The sequence below is a fragment of the Patiria miniata genome, unplaced genomic scaffold (genome assembly GCF_015706575.1).
Source record: "Patiria miniata isolate m_02_andy unplaced genomic scaffold, ASM1570657v1 HiC_scaffold_7, whole genome shotgun sequence".
In the NCBI taxonomy this organism is placed as follows: Eukaryota; Metazoa; Echinodermata; class Asteroidea; order Valvatida; family Asterinidae; genus Patiria; species Patiria miniata.
Window position 1 is genome coordinate 27087707 of NW_024037074.1, and position 24159 is coordinate 27111865.

The 24159-nt window shown below is 39.8% G+C and overlaps 2 protein-coding genes across 2 annotated transcripts; both read right to left on the minus strand.

Moving 5' to 3' along the window:
* Positions 1 to 526: 526 nt before the first annotated feature.
* Positions 527 to 5999, minus strand: LOC119745064 (adhesion G-protein coupled receptor G6-like). Its single transcript, XM_038221287.1, has 9 exons — positions 5949 to 5999; positions 5156 to 5302; positions 4568 to 4928; positions 3989 to 4179; positions 3211 to 3390; positions 2996 to 3102; positions 2102 to 2364; positions 1640 to 1706; positions 527 to 1097 (listed from the first exon to the last, which is right to left on the minus strand). Exons 1-9 carry the CDS (start codon positions 5997 to 5999, stop codon positions 527 to 529), a joined length of 1938 nt encoding a protein of 645 aa, XP_038077215.1.
* Positions 6000 to 6419: 420 nt separating this feature from the next.
* Positions 6420 to 23176, minus strand: LOC119745065. The gene is made up of 18 exons (XM_038221288.1): positions 23065 to 23176; positions 22377 to 22519; positions 21302 to 21373; positions 19583 to 19678; positions 17886 to 17985; positions 17490 to 17633; positions 16532 to 16668; positions 15476 to 15587; positions 15153 to 15210; positions 14612 to 14762; positions 12780 to 12987; positions 11777 to 11856; positions 10219 to 10342; positions 9214 to 9447; positions 8605 to 8871; positions 7981 to 8325; positions 7473 to 7610; positions 6420 to 6700 (listed from the first exon to the last, which is right to left on the minus strand). Exons 1-18 carry the CDS (start codon positions 23174 to 23176, stop codon positions 6420 to 6422), a joined length of 2802 nt encoding a protein of 933 aa, XP_038077216.1.
* Between the last annotated feature and the right edge of the window lie 983 nt (positions 23177 to 24159).

The following is a 24159-nucleotide window of genomic DNA, read 5'->3' on the forward strand; positions in this document are numbered from 1 at the left end:
CAGTATGGTATAATGGACAATAACAAAAGAAATATGTTGTACATTGAATCGAAATGTCGTTTATCACAAAGAAAAGTATGCCGTATATTAAAAAAGACAAATTCGTGATATGAAACACAATTCTGTTGAAAATGGGAAGAAATTATTTTGAAACATTAAAATAATCCAATGTAGTGTGTAAAGCGGGAAAAATACTAGGCGATTTTTTTTCTTATCTTCGTACCTCCTTCTCCAAGTTTCCCCCCTCACTAAAAATGAAAGAAGAAAAAAATACAGTACAAGAAAAGGTAGATTGTATTGTACATTGAAATATGTATATGACTTAGAAATGCCCCTAAACGCGCCTAAATGTACATAGATACGAATACGGATGGATTTGAACAGCGCCCTATCAAATGATGTTTCCCCTCCACTGTTCCATTTTTCTTTCAACGGCCGGTGATTTTTACATAGCAATACATTATATTTCAATTAGTCAGTAAAGGATCATGCTTCCGTTATTTTTATACCAAGCCCCCCGGCCGACTTAATTTTTGAGATCTGTAGAAATCGCGCCTGAAAACGAGTCGCCGACATCATCATCTGTCGGAACACAAATACTCCCGGTACCGGTACTCAATCTGGAGAGGGACATACTAGTTCCTGGAGCTGATGTGCTGTTATTGATGGTACTCATCCTGGTTGTCTCCCTCGCTGAAGAGACGTAGTCGCTTCTCCGGTACAGACGATTCGGAATGCGCCGCAAGAATGGCAGCCAGGCCTCGCGAATTTCCCGCTGCCTCGCGCAGAACAACAGGAAGATAAGCAAACCTTGGGCGGAGTTACAAATGGCAAATAGCAGCTGAAAGGCAAAGGTGGAAGCCTTGATAGCTGACATGAGTCCGAAGATCCAAGTCAGACCGAGCAGCAGCGAAATGGCCACGGCGTTCTGCAGGCGCTGGACCGTCTGCTGGCGTGTGCTTTTGCTGCCCATGTACTTTGCTTGGCATGTCAGCGTGCGCATGACCAGTGCAAAGATGACGAAGTTGAAGAGGAGAACCAGACCGATTGGCAGCAACAGACCAAAGTAGAAGGCGTTGCCGGGTTTCAAAAAGCAACTAAAATATTGGAAAACAAAATAACACGTAATTGTATGTTTGAATGCCTCACTGGAATGCACTACAAATCATGCATTTCTGTTGTCATTTTTTTCCCAGTACGTTCACACATTATTTAAACGAGATACATAGCATTAGTCTGAGGAACAGACATTCAGGTATGCAGAGCCACTCTACGCTAGTATGATATATCCCAGAATGCACATTTAATGAAATCGGAGTCAGCTTTAGAAATTGAGACGTTATTTCGATCAGAAATGTTCACTAAGCTTTGTCAAGTGGTCGATTTGGTTGCCATTTGTTTGTAGCAATAAGGCGTTGCGGGAGACCCCATAGAGGGATTCCGCTGAATTGTAAAACGCCGAAGGCCAAGACGCAGTTTTGTTTTGCTTTAATACTAATCACTGAATTTGCTTGCGTGCACACGGCTTTTTCATAGAGTAGCATTACATACGTTGTTAGGAAAATGGTTTCTGCAAATACGACTTCTCTCACTTTAGAATACAATTAAATGCGTTGAAGCCTGTTTGTTTCCAACTTACTGTTTGTTGTCGGAATACTGGGTGTAGTCTGCAGCAAGAATAATGATCACAACCAGCAGTGGCAACCCTGTATGACAAATATCCAACGAGAGAGCCAATACAAACACAGAATGAGCATGTCACAAAGTATGTCAAGTAAAGGCGTCTTGGCGCGCGACTCAAGGTACAAACCAAAAACTAAATGCATTTTATTATCTCCTCAAGGTGATAAAAGGTAACACTTTCTTTTGGTTACAAATGCATCCATATGAATCTTTTGTACACGCGAACGTGCGTACGCGTCTTCGGAGACTAACCACTGGTGACCCAACAAATTTGTGAACTGAGAGGCAATCGTAAATGAGCCTGGTATAACCATCAATGGAGATGTAGCCATGCCCTGTATTTTGTTTTAATGATCTTTAGGTGCACTTCATTCTGTTGCATTTTATTTTAGTCACAACATTAAATGACAAATCTTACCCCAGCCTGCTAAGGACGCCTTGATCATGAAATGAGAAACGTTGGCATTCGTCACCTTGACCAGCAGGAGGTATAAGTTGACAGCTTCCACGGCCATCCAGAACATTGCAGCCAGAGTGAAGTAATGGATCAGGACAGCTACGATTCCGCATGATACTCCGCAGGGAGATGCCTCGATGCCTGCCAAGAAGAACAAGTACATTCCCAGCAAAGCAAAGCACAGGCTGAGCAAGATCCGTTGTGGCCGCTTGCTACGGAATTTTCTGGTAAGAAAACAAACGACGTAGGTTGTGAAAGTCATGGAAAGTCCAGTCATGGGAAAGTGCTGCGTGAGAGCAGCAAACACACTAAACATTCCTGAGTCATGGACCTTTGACCCAGAATCTGGGTTTTCCTCGCCTATTTTTTTTTTTCAGGTTCAAACTTGACACCTTTCCGGTTCAAATTGACATTTCTGTTACTCATTTCTACCCAATCGCCTTCGTTAAAATGTCATTTGGACTCGGAATGTAAATGCTGACTCTGAAAAGTGCCAAATCAGCAGAAGATGGCTTCTGGGTCATACATGGCCCAGGACTTTGAAGAGTAGTGAAGCAATATCCCCACGCACTTTTAGCAACAAGGGACCCAGTAGAAAAGAATACTAATAAGTAGAATTTGGCCAGGATTATACTTGCAGTTAGAAGTTACTTTGATTTACCGCTTGGCTATTGCCTTCTTCCTTCGGCTTAACATACGTCATCGAGTTTCTCAGACCGATTCAGTAAAACCTTTTTAAACTGAAAATTAGATGAATATGTGTCTTATACAATACATGTTAAAGGAAGCATGTACTCCTAAAACCATTTTTAATTTTTCAAGAAGCATGGACTTTTTTTTGCAAGCTCAACTTACTTGAAGGCAAGGAACGTTCCCACGGTGACAATAACAGCCACGATGGACACACCACATATCGTTTTACTGATGACGTCAAGCGCGACACTGCTTCTTCCATATATATCCTGCCATCAGAAAACAGTAAAACAATACAGTGATATTCAAATCCTGCCTGTCGTATTTTGCATTAATCTTAAAATATATAAGTAACTTGTGTTATGTTTTCATCTCACCACAATTACAGCGAAGTTGGTCAGATGGTCGCAGACGCAAACAATTCTTCCCTCGCTATCCATCTCCCGCTTGCATCCTTTTGTGGACCAATCTCCGAAACCATTATTCAGGCTGAAATCCCAGTAAACACACTTGGACCTGCATTCATACCCTTCAGATGTCTCACTTTCATCGTTTATCTGCACAAAAAAAGATCGTGATCGAATGCATTGGTTACGGTGGTCCAAGGTGGTTGTGTTCGACTCAAGCCGCGGTATTGGGTCGAGCCCTTTATACGAGGAACATGGTGCTTGCGGTCATTGCCTCTCTCCACCCAAAAGTATAAATGGGTACTTGTGAAGATAAAGAACAGATTGCGCTGATCTCGAGCTGCTTAAAAAATGGCATCATGGCAAGATAAAGCGCTTGAAGACATGTGGTATGAGCGTTATATTAGCACATTATTATCAAGCAAAGCTTTTATTTTAATATTGATTGAAGAAAGGCAATTATTTGAGCTGAAAATGCTGTTTTAATGGAGGATCCAAGACGCTGATGGATTGCATTTCTAATCACCAACAACCCCACCCTTATTCAGGTTCCCTTAATAGTGTCGCAACCTGCAATACTTCAATATTACAACCTGCAATGTACTTCAGGTCTAAGGATAGGATGTTGGTTTCGACTGCAGCGCCATATTCATCCCCATTCCCGCGGACCCCTTAAATCTACAGCCACCCCGTTTGGAAAAAAAATTACACTTCAATGTTCATTTCCAATGCTTAAAGCATACATTACATTGATTGGTTCGAACTTGGCTATCATCGGTGATGATAACTTGTCTTTTTGGACACCTTCCACCGTGGCAGCGATGATGCGACTACCGGTGGAACGCCGGAATTCACCGGGGCTTTCATTAGCGCGAAGTGTAGGCGACCGGAACAACTTGCTGTTCTGGTAGACAAATACACTGATGTTAACAGTATCTCCTGTTTGGAAAAAAAAAACAGTGTTGATATTCATGATGTGAAAGAATTTAGACATCACTAAAATCCATGCAGTGTCTTCAACACCTAAAGAAGTAAAATCGGCCCCTGTAACATGGGCAAGGGGAGTCAGGTTGGTGCAATGGTTGTTCTCTCTCACATTAAACCTCTTTGGTCGTGGTTCGATTCCTGTCATGCTCCACAAATGTAGTTTAAGTTTTTTAGTTTTCACTTTCCCCAAGAATTATATTTCTGCACTTATTTCTCTCTGCAGATTTCTTAAGTCTTTCGAGCTACCGTACAAAAGACGCTTCTAAATGTTGAGGAATCCTTGGTTTCATAACCATAAATAAATATTTAGTAACAACATTGACGCTTCTCAGGTGTTTACCATTTGTATCTGCTTGAAGAGTTTCAGCAGGAAGAAATATGGAGGCATCCGTCTCCAATAACTCATCGGGTTCGTGGCGGATGGCGGTATCATTCTTCGTTAACTTGTCGGGCGCATCGGGATTTCGTAGAGTTGCAAACCAGAAACCACTCGGCCGGGAACTTATTGGTAAGGTCAGTGCCAGAACGGTAACGCTTTTCTGAGTCTCCGTAAAATTGCCGGCACCCGTGAGCTGTAAGGCAGTGGTGTAGGACTCCAGGGCCTGAACGATTCGTGAAGGTGAGTTGTCTTCAACTTCGTTAAAGGTAGTCTGGTCAACTTGGAGGATGTTGTTGACTGTCGTCACGATATTCGTAGCAATCTTAAGAAAAAAAGAAAACAACACAATCCTCGCAACTTGGTCATCTTGTACGGTAGGCTTGAAAAGTATTGAGTCACACGTTGTTCAGAGGTGTATTTTTTTCTTTCATTTAAGTCATTATTAATACGAGGAAAGGTGATCAAAATCAACTTCCAAGAGAAAGTACGAATTAAACGTTATCGCAGTGCGCCTAATATAACATCAATAAATGTATAAGATGAAATTACCTCATTTGTTGGGTCACCAGTGGTTACGAGATCCTCCAAAATGTCTGCCACTTTAATGATGTTCATGGAACTTACGTCCTTGTGATTGCTGGTAAGACGAGCAATTGTCTTCGAGACGAAGACCTCATTCTCACGCGTAATATTATTCTATTAGAAAATAAGACCAATATTTTAAATTTGGTCAATTTTAAACAATATTTATTGTCAATGTTCATGATCTTTGTGTTCCCTTTCATTCTAAAAGACAAAACTATATTCTACCTACTCAGAATTGGGTATTTAAAGCTTTTGGTGACTTTTGAAAATGGAATAAACTCCACTGATTTGATGGGCAAAGGCTTTGTGATGGAGTTTTTTTCTGATATGGTAGGTTTTATAATTGGCAGAGATCCTTTTTATGCTAATTAGAACTTGAAGTTGGAGACGGTTGTGGACATTTACTACAACTATATATAGTATAATACACCATGTGAACTTTGACCTTGGCCTGACCTTTACCTAGGCCCAAAAACCGGGCACCCCCGTCTTAAATATCTTCTAGGGAACTATGCTGCAGTAAGTGTACCAAATTCGGCGCTTTAATCCGGCGTGTCACGATGTTTTCCCTAAACCACTGGACAAATACGCACCCTATATCTGAAACAATGCATATGGGTCTGGCTGGTTGCTATGACAAGAAATGTTGTCAAAGGAAAGGGCCTTCCGTTAATGGATTGCCATTACATCGTTCACATTTCAAATTTCAATTTCATCATCTACATGACAAACAAGGAGAACAGACTTGTTATCTTACCTCTGCCACGCAACTGACAAATGTATCTAAGTCTGCAACTTCTTGACACATGTCTGGCATTGGCTGGCTCGTAGCTGTAACTTTAGACATGTAAAATCCTTCCGATCAGCATGATAGTGACAAGTCAAATATATTTGGTAGTGTGTATCGATGTTGTTGTTGTTTTTAGTTTTTTTTCGAATTTAAAAAGATGCAGTAGAGTTGTTCTGAAAGTATTGAAAACTTGTTGAATTAATAAGAGTTGACTGTTGCTTATTTTGCTGTAATACTGTACAAAATAAATACTTGTTTATAACATAACTGACGGCACTGTATTGAACTATATTTCAATTACAATATTACAGAAATTGTAAAGAGGAGAACTTGTCATAAAGACCCTTGTGTCATTTAACATCATTGTTTTCAAAGAATTTGGTAAAAACTAGTCACTATACGCATTCTAAAATACGCTTCTCTTAATCTCTCTTCGCATTACATACCAGGTAGTTTTACGCTAACTGTGAAACTTCCAAGCATCTGACAACCGTCCAAAGCGAACGCTAGGCAGGTAACCGTGTGCAGACCTTGTGAAAACACTCCACCAGTGACAGACACGTCCCCAGGGCCGGAACCAGGAGCGGTACAAGATATGCCAGTGCTGATGTCAACCTCGTCAATAGCAGCAGTCACCTCATCCCACGTGACTGGCACAGAATCTTGGCTTGCAGTAACCTCAACGGTCGAGGGGACAGAGAGATACCGCTCGGGACATTCTGAAATGGATCAGAAGCAACAAAGACGTTATTCGGGCTTCTTTGAAAGTCGGATAAAAGTCTTTGACGTTACATTTTACAAAATAAAGATTCAATGGAGATAGGAGAGAACCCACGCTTAAATAATGCCACCATGCCTTGTCATGTAACCTGTAATATCTAATGTCATGTCGCGTCTGGTAGAGTCACAAGTCATGTCAAAACATGCCACCATTCGTCATGTAATGTCGTGCCACACCATGCCACGTCCAATATAATACACAAAACAGATTGGCTGGTTGACAGATGAGGATCATGTTATATTTGAATATAACATTCCTACAATTTTAGTTCGCATTTCATATTGTGCCCACCAAGGAAAGCCCTTTAGTTGGAAAAAATTGGTAAAACAGCACAGACTGGATATCAGATATTAATTCCTTCCTACATTAGCCTTGACCCAATGCGTAAGGGTATCAGATTGCGGTTGCAATATATACACATTTTAAACATTTGTCCCAAACTATATTCACTTCGTTTCTTCTCGTGTGCTCTGGCCATGGTCAACAGAAAATTACCAGCAGGCTACTACTCTACATTCACCGAGGTCCCTTCCCATCAACCGCGAAACCATCGTGCCATGTGTCGTACAAAGCACGCCAGATTATGTTATTTCGCCCTGATTGTAAAGTAAAAGCTATTTTGTCTTTTTTTCCAAAGAAGAAACAAAAAAACGGCTTTAAGAAACTTCCCATCAATTTATGTACTCTTGATATTGTGCATATGTACATACCGAGATCACACAAGTCCCCTCTTTGAGTTGAATTGCATAAGCACGGTGGTCCCCGATCCCCACTATCATTCTCTGGACCGCTGCAGGTACCGCAGCCTGGTGGAAAACCTGTTGTCGTACAACTTTCTCCACCTGATCCTGAAATAGTGATCAGAACATGAACTTGAATTAATTGGATTTTTGGGTCAGTACACAAATGCCCCCTTATGCATGTTCAATTGTTCATGTCGTTATTAGTACCTCTAGGGGGCGACCATCAATGCAATAGCAGTCGCCTCTAGAGGAAGTCAGTATGCATGTTTGTGTCATCACTGGGACCTCTAGGGGCGACAATTATTACAATACCAGTCGCCCCTAGAGGTGCCTATGACGACATAATTGTGCATACCTCTAGAGGCGATCGTTATTGCAAAAATTGTCGGCCTACAAGTACTAATGATGACGACACCCACCAATGGTACTTTTGCGCATGCGCGCATAATTAAAATATTCCATTAGAAATCATTACCCGTCGAAGACACACTGAAAGCCGAGAGGTAAAACCCTGAATTCATGGCACTTCCATATGATGTGAACGTCAACCACATCGTATTGCCTACGGAGATCAGGTCGGGTACTTGTCTCGGGCCGCTCCACTCGAAGATCACAGTGGCAAGGTCGGTGCTATCGTTACCTTCACCAACACGAAAGACTGACCCATTGACGGTATCCAGACGATGAAGAGTGATGCGAATTCCGCGGCCGTCTTCCGTTGTGATGACCCACGTGAGGTTAGAGCGGTCTGGCTTGTTGCTCAGGTATTGAGGTAAGGCAATTTGAGCTGACTCTTTCGCACGTATGTATACTGTCGCAGCTACAAAGACAAAACAATATTGTTTCGTTTTGTGTGGATCTCAAAGTGCACAAAACACCTATTCTGATACGGCCCCTATTATAAAAGTGGTAGCGGGATTATCCTATAATTTTTTAAACCCTCAAGGTCACTATATTCAAGTAGTGTCATTCGCATATGCTGTTCGTCTCAGTGCTTAAGTGTCAAAGTGACTGGTTTTTTTGTGTGGAAATCATACCATCATACTTTTCTTCCCGCCCGTCGCCAAACCCTAAAGAACAACAAATCGCAAACGGTTACCTTCCACAAAGAAACTTAACGTTTCTGACACCAAGCAACCATCTGAATCAGTCACAGCACAGGTCACTTCGTGTGCTCCAAGTCCAAACACTCCTCCCCTGATACCAACTCTCGTCGCATATCCAAGATCCGTACAGTAGATGCCGACCAGGAAAGTACCATCTTCTGTGTCTGTGGCTGTGATCTCAGCCCATGACATTTCAGCAGCAAATCCATCAGCTGCAACTATCTGCTGGGGGATACTCGGTACAGTTATGACCGGATTAGCTGTGTGACAAAGCAAAATATATCATACGAAATGGTCAGGAAAACAATTTCTATTCAACATTTACGAGGGTACACTCTAAAAAAAAAATGGGTCCGATTTGACCCTAAGGCCGGGTCTTATGTTGCTTTACATGTTTCCAGATAAGAAATGACCCGAAAACTGAATCAAAAAATATTGTTATTTTGACCCAGGAAAGTGTCATTATGACCAAACAACCTGAATTCTTGCACAAGTCTGACCCGGCATTTGATAGTGTATACGTCTGTAAAACTGTATTTCATTGGAAATAATGCTTAATCACAGGAGTGTTTTTAATAATACAGGAGTATCATTTCACGTACCTACGATACTGAAGATTGATTTTCTTATGAGCAGAATCTGGCTCATATTGGTGACGAGGCAAGTCACTGAGTTTAATCCATCATCAGAAGCGAAACAATACGAGTGCTCAGCACAACCGAATGTGTTCCCGTCGTTGATGAAAGCAGTAATAGCTGCTTGTGGGATCGAGGAATTCAACTGGTTGGAATCGACACACATTTGGATGCAAGTAGGTTCGGAGACAACTGGACACCCTGAAATGATTCCGCAGAATATACGTGGCAAATTCAGGTCATTAAGTAGGTTAACGTGATTGAATTGTCGTGGATTAAGAACACATGGTAGTTTTGGGGGTCTTACCATAGGGGGCGAGGCAGAGGGTCAGATTTTACAGTAGGAGAGGGCGCCTAACAAATTTCGAGAATTACAACTTTTCCGACTAACAAATAGGCCTATTTTTTATTTCAGTAGTTATGGCCTCTGGCATTTCAAAGATTAGTTCAAGTAAGACACCAAGAACACTTTTTGAAATTACTCTCGCTTACCTTCAGCAGGCGGGTATGGTAGCTTACTAACTCGACAGGCGTGAGCACTTGAAATCAGAAGGGAAAATATGACAGCGGTATCGTAAATATTGGTTTCTGAGTACCATGCAAAATCACAACAATGTCCTTCGATTGCTTGAAACATCACTTATGTTCAAACTCTTATGAAGCATGCTGCTTAATGAATCTCGGCCTTGAAATTTGTCTTTTGTATAGTTGGTATTCGTTAACTAAACTGCGACAGATATATTTAAACTATTTGTCGTTACAAACATTGTATTCCGGTATCTTAATTTGATACTTTAACTTGACCAGACTACTAGTACTGGTGATTTGCTTTCATTACATCCCTATTTGAAATGCCATGAGGGGCTTTCGGCTGGACTTGGGTGGTGGGTTGGAACAGTTCTTTCACATAACTCTAGAGTGAGGTTAGTTACCGAATTGATGTAGGGTTGAACGGAGAGTTTTTGTCCGGACATTCCTCGAGCGTGCAGTTGGTGCTAAGGGGCAACGTTACGACATTCACTTCAGTTGTCAGCAGGAGGTGTTTGATGGAATCCTTTGTCAGAAACTCTAGCCCTGTGATGGGATCACTTGTGCCCTTAGGAAATAATCAGTACGGAGATTGAGAAGACTCTTTATAAAGGGTAATTAAATGGCTTTAATAAGTTAGCACTAAATTGAATTTTGGGTGCTAAGTATTCAAGTGATATGTTTGTCGAATAGTTCCTTTTTTAACCTTAACTCTAAAAGGGCCGGGTTATTTTGACCATCCCTCAGCCAGGGCCGACCCCCCCCCAAAGATCTCGGCCAGTGAGTGACGAAAAAATATTGAAAAAAGATACATGCATAGAGCAATTCATCATAAACATACCCAAGAAATTTAGTGACTATAGGTCAAATGGTTTTGGAATTATGGCTAATAAATTATTGATGTGTGAATGGTAATTTTGCTCCGTGTACACGACTTATATAGGAAAATTAAATTTTCACGGCGCGTAGCGCCGGAACGTTTTCCGCTGTTTTAATACCATGTTATATTTTTGGTATCAAAAGATGCGCAAGGCTCGAGGCTAAAAAGTCATAACAGCTCGGGTCGCAATCTTTTTTTCTTCAAAGCTATTGCGGAAAAAGTTGAGGGGGCGGGTTAATCTGCCCCGGCCCTTTTAGGGTTAAAAGGGATGAGGCGGATTACGAATCCTCGACATTATTAGCAATAATACGCGTGGGGCATGTTTTAATACTAAATTTATGAAAATTTAGTATTGAGGGTTGTGCGACATTACTTGAGGCCGCGTACAGTATACTACAGCTTGCTGTGGTAACGGTGCGTAAGCTTACTAAATGCAATGATTCATAAACACCTTGTCTCATGAAAATCAAAAGATGTGTAGATTGAATTGTTCTAAATGTGTGCAAAATTTAACTCAATTTTGTCTCTTGACGTCCGAGTTTAACGGTTGTGGAAAAAACACCTTTTAAAAACACCAGCCCTATTAGGGTTAACCACATATATTTGATTTTACTAGTAATAACGTTGTAACTGTCTCATTTCACTTCCTGCTGTTAGTTTCCCCTCAGCCAACCGAAATGTTAGGATTCCGAAAATAACGAAAGATTGAGTGAAATGTGATGCGATAATGGCTAAAGTGTTAATGTGTTTGTATACGCAAGTGGTCAAAGGATTATCACGAAACCAACACCACTGGACCATGCAGAAACTCGAAACAGTCTAATTAGTTATTTTGAACCGGTGTATTGTGAAAATTTGCCTCTATAAAATACGTCATGGTTGTGTTGCGCATGTCTTAATGAATAAAAGTGGAACAGTGACAGGTCCAATGTGAGGCTAATAGTCAAATTATGGTAAAGGAGACCAGAATTAGTATCAGTCCCATCGTTACATCATACCGTTAAGCACAACAGCATCTTTTTTTTCAATGAGAAATAAATCTTTACGGTGTACCCCATTTTATTGGTTCCTAATTTGCATATAGGTCTATCTCTCACACATTGTACAACCCAATTTTCTTACCAGATTAACTTCAAACACTGCAAATGTCTCGTCTGGGTCACTGCAATTGTCTTTTAAAACTTTCAGTACGGTTCCAATCGCTGTCAATAATACACATAAAAGTGGGATGAAACGCATGTAAGAATTAACATTCAAATTATTTTGCCCTTCATTGTACAACGGAACAGAGATTTGATTAATTGGATTACTTCCTTTTGCACTTACTCTTAATAAGTCTCTTCGTACATTGCCAATCATTTATCATGATCATATGACATCATTATAAAACTACCAACTCCACAAGAGAGACAAACAGACAGAAGGACTCGTCAATTTAGTAGGTTATAAGGCAGCCAAAAGAGGACCAAACTAGATTTATTTCTGTTTTAACATAACATTTTTGTGATTTTTCTTGAGCCTATGTGCAGTAAATGATCAATTTCATGTATGAACAAAGTTCAATGACTTCTTGGCTGTTTTCAACACGTCACTCTTTGGAACGCAGGCTCTACGGTGACTTTACCTAAGTTAAGTTTCATGAGAATGTATGACTTCGAATATGATTTTGAATATGTTTTATGTCAAAAGTGCCGGGCTGAATAAAAAAAATACAAAGTATGTTTTTGAGAGGATTTTTTTTCTCGCAACTATGCAGAAAAGCAAACTAAAATTGTATGTGGTTCCTGAAGACAATATACAAATATAACATGGTTTGAGGGTGGATAGTCCCTACTAGCCCCCCGAGGTATTGGAAGTTGACAAACTATTCGCCTTGAAAACAAGTTTGTTAACTTCCTATACCGAGGGGAATATCGACTATCCATCCGAAATACACCATGTTATAATTGCTTTACAATACCTCATTTGTAATCCCTTTCACTTGCATAACTGCCTCATTGCACAGTTTGCTTTATAATCTACAAGTGATATATTTCGCACTATGACAGCTTCTTTTACACTTTACTGGATGCCTTGACGAACAAAAAACACGGTGATAATTAGTCATAATTTCATCACCACTTACTTGTGCCAAAGTAGTAAACACAGTCGTAGTCAAAATCGACGGCCAGGCTGGTGAAAAGAACATCGTCCAAATGCAGTATTGGTGGATCTGATTTAGGAAAATTTGCTGGCGGTGAAATTTGAGATCCTCCAGTTTGTTCATTTGCATTGAAGCTGGGCACCGGCTTGTGTAGTAGAGGAGGATAGTCAGTGGTGTGTTTTTCATGACACTGGCAGTGTAAAAACATAACAAAATACAGACATCAACATAGGACTCTGAGCAGGCTGCAAATATAAAATGCTTACAGGAAAAGGCACATAAATGGTTAAATGTAAACTATTTGATACTTTTGGTTCATGGATAACAATAACGTAATACAGGGTGAGTCTAACAAGGTCCCTTGGGTAATTCCTTGTGTCACAAACACGGGAAAGGTTATAAGATTGTCTCTTCAGCCAACGTTTTATCTGGGTCTATTGACCACATACATTAAAAATTTCACCGATATTCATCCATGCATGCAAATGATACAGGTCTGTCTTTGTACCCAAAACACTACCAACACAATGTTCAGAATAGGCCTCTTGTTATGAACACGATGGCAGCAATGGGCGTCAGGAAAATGAAGGCAATACATAGAATAACAGAACAGGACATCAACTAAATGGAATTACATTTATTGAGCTTGAAACTGAATGACAGATTAGGTTCACATTTTCACTGTCCTGCTATACTCGATCGTCCACTTGTCTGTCAATCGGATCAATGCATATAGTTGTGTCCATGTCCTCATATCAGCAATAGCTCTGCGGACCATCCATGTTCTTCTGAAGGCTTAGATTTTCACCAATAATTCGTTGTCGAGGTCCCTACAGAATGTTTGACACAATGCGGTACACCCGGTCCTTGAGGTACCCCAAAGAAAGAAAATCAAATTGGGGTATGACGCTCCTTGTTTAGGTTGTTGTTTGCGCCATTAAATAATATTAAATACCCCCTTAATATATTAGGAAACATTGTGTTGGTAGCGTTTTTGGGTAGTCACAAAGTAAAGGCCTGTGCCCATTGCATGCATATATGAATAGCCTATCGGTGACATTTGTACTGAATGTGGTCCAACCCAGATTGAATGTTGCTTGAAGAGGAAAACTTGTAAACTTTCCCGTTTTTGTGGCAGACAAGGAAATATCCGAAAAGGACATTTGTTTTAATCCCCTTTATAGGCACAACCTCGTTCCGATGGCGTTTTTACATAACCGCAATTCAACATTGGAAGAAGAGAGTTGTTTCTGACGGGAATTTCTTGGCATAGACCTAATACTTCATCCTTATTGGATAACTAGCTTAAACAACATTGGAGTAAACAGCTCCTTTTGTTCTAAGTCAAAACATGCAGTCAGGGGCGTACATCCGAAAGGGGGTGGGGTATAAATCCCCCACATGTTGACCGGGGGGGGGGGGTGCGCTATTGAATCATCGCTAACTTTTTCGTGGTGAAAAAAAAGGTGCGGATCTCGAGTAATAAAGTTCTGAAAAGTGGACAAAGGCTTTTAAATGCGTCGTTTTGATGTAAGCGCGAGTATACAATCAGTTATCCCGCGAGCGAGAGTGGAACACGGAATAACGTAGTGCATCTGTGTCCCACATGCCACAAGGCTGCATGCAGAATGAACAGGTGGTACACGTATAGGCTATTATAGATTATCGAAATATCAAATTCACTGCTTTCGTGCAATAGAGTGCATGAAATATATATTTAGTCATTGTAAACGCTAAATTGCGTATATAGCAGCAAGTGCTATCATTTCTGTGTTACTCGATGAAGCATTTATATAATTTGGAGACATCCATACCGTCCCAGGCCTTGGGTTCAGTGGCCGCGACACTTCATACCATAGACTGTTGACATCACCATCGTCCTGTCCCAGGAAATTACCCTCATCAAACAGACGCATGATATCTTGCATCTTGTAACTGCAAAGAGCTGACGTCGGAGGTCCATTTCTGAATTCAAGGGATGAAATCCATTCAATCATGGCATCTATTTCCAACAAATTGCATAATTATGGCGGGGGGGGGGGGGGAGGGACATGGGAGCCCGTACAAAGCCTGTGTCTCTCTCCCTGTGGCCCACACTCAGAATGGGAGCTTTTTATGGTTTCTAATTGTTAACTTGTGTAAAAAAGAATTCCACATCGCAGTGACAGATGTATATATTCTTCCCGTCCTATTAAAATATATCAGTGTCAATTACTCAAACCAATACGAATATCAAAATACAATTACACAAGGCTATTATACACATATGGCTATCAGACAGAAACCAAGTCTTTATTTTCAACTCGGGTTTCGTTCTCTTGAGCAAACTGCATTAAAAATGAATGTTTTACTCACTCTTGCAAGGTGAAAATCGCGTATGCTCTAAGATTTCTTTCGTCCCAAACCACATCCTCTGTAAACAATAATTGAAAAGACCAAGATCTCATTAAAATTATACTGCTCACTTGGTAATATAGCTTTCTTGAGCTTAAAACAAGACAAACGCAATTTCACTGTAAAGGTTTATACGAATGACCCAAAAAAAAAAAAAACATTTTAATGAAAACAAAACTGTAAGCGTTAATCACCTGCAGCTATATAAATTTTGCTCTGCTTGCATCCAACTGAAAAAAAAAGCGTTCAAAAAGGCCCAGTGCGCTGGGATTGAAACAACTTACGCAGATAATTGTATTCAAATGTCGGTTCATCACCATTTGGTACTGAGCATTCCAAGCGAGCCTTGATGAAGGTGACGAACTTCTTTGTGTTGACAGTGCCTCCTGTATCATTCTGAAAAGATGTTGACACAAATGAATGACACAAGTATAAATACATGTATCGGCTGAAAGAAGACAAATCTATATAATGATCTACAGGTGTGGTACAGAATTTCTATTTAATTGACTATAGAACTACTTTTGAAGAAAATATATTTGTTTTCTGTGCAGATCAAATAACAATCAATAGTGAGCTCTATTTTGTCATTCACTGTGTTTGAGTTGCGTCTTCCGCCGCAATATAATTCCACACAATGTTTTCGGTAAGAGTAATGGGAAGATAACACCATCTCATTCCAAAAAGGTCAATCGTTGATTTAACATACCTGAGGTTGGTCTTCCCGTGCTGATTTCGAGATACATCTCGAATAATAAATGGTGTAGTTTTTTGCAATATAAACGTTTTGATTGGTGAATAAGACATGGAGCGAAATAAAAGCTTCGCCCAAATTAAGTTAATGTAATAATCACTTTACAACAACACATTTTATTTTATGTGTGGATCCTTGCGTGCATTGAAGGCACCAAAGCAACCACAATAACTTTCTTATATTGATTCACAGGCATGCAGACGCGCCTGACATTAAGGGAAAGTATTCCAAATTAAAATGTATTTGTTGGAAAAAATATAACATTCTGTTAAAGAGCACGGAGAGAAGAAAATGTATCAAATGATTAAACGGACCATAGTACAGTCTAAAAAAAATCCCGGGCTAGGTTGACCCAGGATCCGGATTCTATTTTAGCCTGACACTTTTCTGGGTCAAAACTGACACTTTTCGGTTCAACATGAAACTTTTCTGACCCAGATTTTGGGTCAATCTGACCCGGGACACTTTAGAGTATATGCCTATATGCGGACTATGGGGCTTGGAACAGTTTACTATACGCTTTTACACAGCTATTCAGAAGAACAAAATGATTAGTGCTTTTGTGAGTTTGAAGATATTCCTTTACCTTGCACACTCTGGCAATGCGCGAGTACACTTTGGGTCCAGCGGTGTACTCAAGTGCAGTTTCACGGTAGAACAGAAACACGTACTCGTTACCATCATCGTGTGTGTACTCAAACGGTCTCCCCACAAAGGTTGGTTCTACGAATACATTCACAAAATCATCCATGGTATTGTTTAAACACAGTTTGTTATGTAATAGAAAAAAAAGAGTCCTTTGCTCTCTAAGACAGCCACAATGCTATCCCGCAACTCCTCCCTAAATCCTATTTGATCAAATAAACTGCGAACGTTCAATATGCACGTAATGTAGCTGGCCAAATGATTAGATCTTAAGCGAAGGCCTTGCTTAAGATCGATATATTAGCCCCTCTATTTTTTTCCATACATTAATTTCAAATCAATCCAGTCAGTAAGCAGTTGGCAGGGATTGAATTCATGTTCATGTTTTAAGGCAATTACATTTTAACAGACATCATGACTGCACCATCAAGGTTGTGTGGACAATATAAATCAGTTATTATGCAGAGTAAGTTATTATGCAGTAAATACTCGAGTCCGACTTGAGTCACAATTTTTGGCGACTAGACTCAACTCGAGTCCCAACAGGTAACTGACTCGACACAACTCGAGTCTCTTGGAGCTTGGAGTACCTCATCAGAAGGCTCGACTAGACTTGACTTGACTCACTTCCACAAAATGACTCGACTCCACTCGAGTCCCAAAATTCAGTGACTCGCTACAACTCTGTTGTTATGCAAACTAAACAATAAGACCATTAATTTAACAGTTGTTGTTACACACCAAGTGTTTGCTCAACAGGGAAATTATAATGATACATGGGTATATGTAAGTCTATATGTAATTAAATATCCTATATCATACACTTCCACGAGAAGTGTTCCAAATATCCTGTACACAGGAACTGGATTAGTAAGCAAAGTCCTGCATATCTGACTTACCCTTGATAAAACCCTCTCCAGTAGTAACTGTATCTAGCTCAAACTCGATGGGGTTGGCGGAGCTTAAATCTGCTTGTACAGACCATCTGTTGAAGGTGCTGTCCGCAACATCCCCACCATAGAGCATATCCCCACGATCACTGTCTGATATAAAATAAGAGGTTGGGTTGAGACCCATGCAAACAGTTTCTACCTATTGTTGCCCATGGCTACACATTCACATGGAAATCAGTTACAGCTACATGTTTTCTTCTCAAGACAGCAACAATCTAGTTGAAATCACTCTACGTAAAGTCCAGTAGATATATGTTAACTTCAAGATTTCACTTTAGTAATTGTTTGTTTAGGTTTTTTGTCAATGATAACCGTACCTTTTGCTAAAATTGGGATACTTACTGAACATAGCTGTCGCTGCATTAGCATCATGTTGCAGAGGAACCACAGCTAGGTGGTTATAATTTGTATTCAAAGGATGGCATTTCAAATTGATAGTGCACTGTAAAGGAAAAACACACACACAAATACACTAGGAGAACATAATGCTGAACAATATTGCTTGATCTTCAAAACCTCAGCCTATCTTGCACGCAGTGAAAAGATATAAATACATGTACCGTTTTCAATAAGACTATTTTTTGTGTGTAAAGCCAAGACTAGCCTATGGTACACTTGTCTCTTTATACTTTATTTGGGAGGATGGAGGATCGAAGAACCATATACCGAAAAAAAGGTAAAACAAAATGAAACACCACATCATCGGCACCACGAACTGACACCCCGTTGCGCGTGAGTGCCCTGCACGCGCGCGTATTTTCAGAACCGGGTTATATTGGGTTTCCAGAACTGACATCCTCCACAGTGCGGCACATTTAGACCGCACCTTTCCGGTTTTACGAACTGACACTGACCTTAATTTCACCAATTAAAACGTTTTTACTTATTTGTTATGTAAGTACACAAGTATGGATTAATTTCGTGTAAAACCTTTTAAACCGTTTTTCTCCATTTATTGAGTGTAAGTTCGTAAAAACTAAAATCTTTCTATTTTGCGTCAGTGTCGATATGCGCGTGCAGGACCAGGTGTTAGTTCGTGAAACCGAACATGTTGATAACGTGGTTTTCACGAACTGACACCCACTTGCGCGTGAGTGTCAGTTCGTGGTGCCGATGACAACCATTGATAAAATCATATCTCGCAACACAACTTTAAATTCAAGGTAACATTTGGTTTGTGCTTCTTAAGGGAAAATTTGCACACTGAATCACCGACCCTTGTTATCTTTGGCCTAAAACAATATCAATTGTCCCTTATACCAAGAACAACCTTTGATCCGAGGACCTAAAGGACAAAAAAGAACTGAAGGACAGACCTGTGTGACCAACTCACTCACCAACCAGCCGACCAACTGACGAAATGACACACAGACCCACTTACCAGCTGACCGACTCGCTAACCCACTGACCAAACGTTCGATCAACCAACCGACAAAGTCACCAACTAACCAGTGAAAAGACCGATCGACTCATCACATCCAAACAGCCCACGGATCGGCCGACCTACAAACAACAAGCCCACCGAACAACTTAACGACGGACCATACTTACCCAATGGCCGACTAACAGACTAACCAACCGACTGACTGACCGACTGACTCAACCACCCACCGATCAGACAAACAACCATCCCACAGACTGAACTATGGTGCGACTGTATGTCTAACACTAACAGACTGAACGACCGATCCACCACCAGAACAACTAACTCACCGACCGACGTACAAGCTGACTGACCAACACAACGATCAATAGACCGAGCCACCATCCGACTAACCAACGCACCGACCGACTGACAAGCTGACTTTCGGGAAAAGTGGACCTTATAGTTCTCTATTTTCAACGTCCCCTATTGAATGCAAAAGCACACGCACTCATCCACCAACCGAGCCACCAACCAACTGACTCTCCGACAAACCAACTTTCATACGAATGGATCAGCGACCCACCGCCCGACAGACCGAACGACCGATCAACAGACCAGTCCACAACCCACAGACACACTACAGACCGACCAACTGACTAGACTATCTGCCTACCTCGTAACACTGCATGCTCATTGCATTTGTGCCACACACCAGGAAATCGCCAGAACTCGTTCTTTCTGCAACTCGTATGAAGTTCCAACAGACAGTCTATTTTTAGATAAAGTATAACAATGTTTCATGAGTGGCAACGTTAATAAAGACAAGGGAAGTGTCACCTGAGAATGTACTGCTCCTTGGAAAGGTTGGCTGCAGCTAATTCAAAAATATTTATTATTATTATTATTATTTTTTTTTTTTTTTTTGGGGGGGGGTTCAAGATGAGGCATATTAAATTTAAATTTAGCTTTTAATTAATGTTTAAGCGTGATGGGGGTGGAGAATGTGCCCCCTTACACTCACCCACCCTTACACAGGCATAGAAGTGGGGTACTTCTTTGTTCTCGTGTACTAAAATTTTGCAATGTCGCACACTAATGTCAAAATGCTCTTATTTTAGCCAGAATGAATTTTGGGGGCTGAAATTCGGACTTAATATCCCTTTTCTAAAACTCTTCCATTTGCGACGGATCAAGCCACCTTGGAAATTCCTAGTTTTTGAATGAAATCCATTTATCTATTTCTTGAAAAACTTCTGGGGTACCAAACGTCGGTGGGCATTCCTTGTGGGGTACCTCCCATTTACGTTACATACCAAATGTGGACATTCCCTGGGTTAGTCAAGAAAATCCAGTGAAAAAAAAAATCATTTTTCCCAAACTGTGAAAACTTTTTCAACCCAATTTTTTTCTATGCTCCCCTTTAGTGTTTCTTTTAATTTTGCCACAGATAAACCTAAAATGCCTCTAAACCTGTTTCCAGAAATGGGGAAAAACTGTGTGGACTTGCCCAAGTCCACACAACGTCGCCTCTACCTGGTTTATGTGGACCTCTTTTTTTCCCCCGGAAATCCACACGGTGAATGTAATGCCTTCCCACACGTTTAGACCAGGGGGATGGGTAATTGCTGGATAATCCCCTCCCACCGAATTGTTTTTGTAAGACACCAAAATGTTATCTTGTAACTTCCCAGCAGTCCAAATGAATTAAATAGTCCTTAAAAATGGAGAACAAACAGTACAAAACTTTGTCTACACCATTTCGATGTAAGGTAGTAGGACATATTAGCGCAATTACATGATATGTACAGTTGCAGCATAAACAGCACCCCCAATCGTCATGTGGTGTCTCCCCACCCTCCCCTTTTTGAGATTTCATGGTTTGCCAATTATACAATTTGTGGTCGTCCCCGACCACCTTACTGGTTTCCGCCTCTCTTTGAGAACAACTAGTTTAATAATGACATTACTAAATAACTTTAAAGCAATTTACATGGATGGTATAGCGTGAGCGTGCGTGTAATACAAAGAAATATAAGATTTGTCGTAAGCCAACCGATCGAAGACGTGTTGTCCAATTCCTTCTAATCGGTCATAAGAAGGAAACAAATAATTGTTGCTTTTCCAACATATTGTTACACCTAGCGACTACTGTCCGACAAATGGGAAAAGTGGGCATAGACGAGACTTTAAAAATAAATAAAGTTCTCTAACGTAACACATTTCTACACGCTATACAAACAGCTAGTTTATACATGTATGTTGAAACGCCCTGAGCTACAACATTTATTCAATTATCATGCAAAATTATGGGTGCGCCTTTGATAGGAACGACCAATAATAATGAAAGATTCAAGTTTGGTGGTCGAAAATAATGACGTACGAAACGACTCACCTCTTTATCCATAGGGTGTGCGTTCGGACAGGTTATAACGAGACCCTCAGGCTCCATTGTTTCAAATGACATCTAGATAACAAAATAAAAACATCATTCAATTCACTATATTTCTAACAGACTATATGTACTGTTTTACACATTCTGGTAAATTTGGCCGAAAGGAATGCTAAATATTCAATTATTAAATAAAACAAAAACCACAATATATGATTGTTCACATGGAAGCAAAAATCATTATCAGCTCCATATACAGGGTTGTTCAAAAAGAAGGAAAAACACTTTTGACAGCAATTTTCACCTACTTGTTGGGCATATTTCAAAACTTTCAATTTGATAGTATTAAAATATTGATCTTTAAACATAAGTGCAAATGCAAATTTTGTCTCTGAGATTATGGTAGTTTAAAAAATTCATGTGCCAAACCTATTTGTCCACGGACGGCTTTATTCTGAGCTCAGGAGCTTGATTTGAAGACAAAATTACACGAGGACAACAGTGATTTGGGTAACTTATATTGAAATTAGCATAATAACACTATTCATGCATTTTTTTTTAAGATTTATTTTTCACCACGTACAGATGAAAAGTTATACTTCAATATACATAATAAAGTCAAATAAATTAAGTAAGTAGGCTAAAATTACTGTCAAAAGTGGTTTTCCTTCTTTTTGCACCACTTTGTATAAACTCAAATCAGGGATTACTGTGTGTTATATAAAGAAGAAATGTATATGGTATTGATATTTTTCTTCTTTCTAATAATGAAACAAAGGCATAATTTCTCATGGTTATAGTGACTGTAGATTGCAAAGCCAAAGACACTAAAGACAGTAAACGATGGATTCATTTTAAGTTTTTGACATCGGAGGAAAACCAGAAAAAAGATATTCCTTTAAAAAAACGTAGCCCACGATATGTGAAAAAGAAGTACGCGCAGGGAACGTCTATTCCATAATAATTACGTAGTAGTTAACTAAATCTTGTGTAATTATGGTCGCTGGCATGGAAAATATGTTGCTTGTTTGAGTGGTGTTTTTGTCATTGCTTGGCTATAATCACAGCAATTTCTTACTTTTGTTGTTGTCACTTTGTTGTTCCCAAGTGAAAATTTTAAGAGTGTTTCGTTGCCTCCGATGTAGACATCTTCCCCGATCTTATTGAGAATCTGGTAAAATGGCAGACCAGGCTGACTCACATTGATACTGACAGATGTCTCTGAAAATTCGGGGGGAAATGAAATATCTTGACTTAAAGTTTAATGTCATCAATTACAAATAACTGTACACAACCACTGTTTGCTCTTCTGTTGACTAAGGCTTGTCTTTCAACTGTCTCACAAGGTTCACCAATTATGTAGGAATAATAACTTCTATTCGTGATTATTTCAATTTTAGAACTGAAGACAAATTCACTGTTAGTGTCAATTATATATCAAAACTCAAAGCCTCTATTTCGTAGTTTCAAATTTCGAGAGAGTGGAACTAGGAACTACACGATTTCGAGTAAAAGTTACTCGTCTTTAAATAAAAAACTGCAATCAAAACTGATATAAAAACTCATCCTGTTTTATTAAATGAATAATTGCCCCAGCTTTCAGTTGGATGGAGAGGAATGTCACTCAAATTCAATGAACTTTAGGTATTAAGAAATGAGGGAGAAGAACGTTGGTATTGAAAGTGAGATAATAAACGAATAGAATACAAAAAGAAGAATGTGTTGAACTCAAGATATTTCAAATTTGCAAAATATGTTTTTATCACCGTCTAGAGGTTTGGTTCTCCAGTTTCTCTCCAGCTTCACTGCTTCCAGCTCGTTGGGAATAAACGCAACAACGCAACAGATTATCAACAACACCATTCTGAAGGTCGTCATCCTGAAAAGGAGAAGGTAATATGGCATTCCAAGAATGAAGAACCAAACGGGAAAAAAAAGTAAACATGGATTCGGATTCGCTAACTATTCGAACAATTGTGCTGTATGTATATTTCCATGATTGTGGGCGGGAGTTGATTCTTAGTCAAAGACAAGATTAATTTCAGACGTTGTGTTTTATTGTAGTTTATCATTTTTCTGATTGCGCATGACACAGTTTTACACAATTACAAATTCTTTTACCCAAATTCGAAAGTACTGTTTCCTGAGAACAGTTTATTTGAATTTGCGAAAAAGAATTGGATTTGGTAACATGTTCGTGTGTTCCCGTGATAAAGTCTATGTTAGTAGTCATTGAGCAATACCGTGTTACCTTTCCATGCACGTATTTTGTGAGACGTCAGAGAGTTCTTCAAGATTACGTCATTTAGGCATTTTGGAATCCGGGTAAAAATGCTCCGAATAAAAAGCTTTCATTAATACCGTCCTTGAATTGTTACTTTGCCATAAAAATGTTTTGATTTTGCTTTGTATTTGCAAAAGCTATTAAAAAAAGGCCTCATGAAGAAAACTATACTATGTTTTTATGCCCTCTTAAAGGGTTCTTTTGTAATAAGAAGGAATCTAGTTTTCACTATTTGCGATTTCGGATTCCTCCGACCCATGCTTTTTTTTTCTTATTTGCTTCTTTAATTAAAAAAAAAAAACCTTGTGGAAAATGTTTGAAAAACTGAGAAACATTCAAAGGAGCTAACCAATTTTTGTGCAAACTTTGTCAATCTTCAAAGATTTGAAGTGCGTTTATTCTTTGCATAGACCCCAGGTGTACATTGTAAAACCTGCAGGTTGTTTACCTTGTGGGTTGTGCAGTAACATAATACAACCTGCATTCAGCACTTGTGACCCTACTGCTAACCTTTTACTCAACAATCAGTCTGCAAACGTACGCTACAACAGCCAACAAAGCATGCATTTGTCACTAC

Excerpts from the sequence above, each read along its gene's own strand:
- LOC119745065 (XM_038221288.1), bottom strand. The coding sequence starts at position 23,176 with ATGACGACCTTCAGAATGGTGTTGTTGATAATCTGTTGCGTTGTTGCG. Across the intron at positions 14,763-15,152 it reads GCGATTTTCACCTTGCAAGA|AAATGGACCTCCGACGTCAG; the intron begins GTGAGTAAAACA and ends CCTTGAATTCAG. Across the intron at positions 8,326-8,604 it reads GTTAAGTTTCTTTGTGGAAG|CTGCGACAGTATACATACGT; the intron begins GTAACCGTTTGC and ends TTGTCTTTGTAG.
- LOC119745064 (XM_038221287.1), bottom strand. The coding sequence starts at position 5,999 with ATGTGTCAAGAAGTTGCAGACTTAGATACATTTGTCAGTTGCGTGGCA. Across the intron at positions 4,929-5,155 it reads CTGGTGACCCAACAAATGAG|ATTGCTACGAATATCGTGAC; the intron begins GTAATTTCATCT and ends TTTTTTCTTAAG. Across the intron at positions 4,180-4,567 it reads TCTTCAAGCAGATACAAATG|GAGATACTGTTAACATCAGT; the intron begins GTAAACACCTGA and ends TTTTCCAAACAG.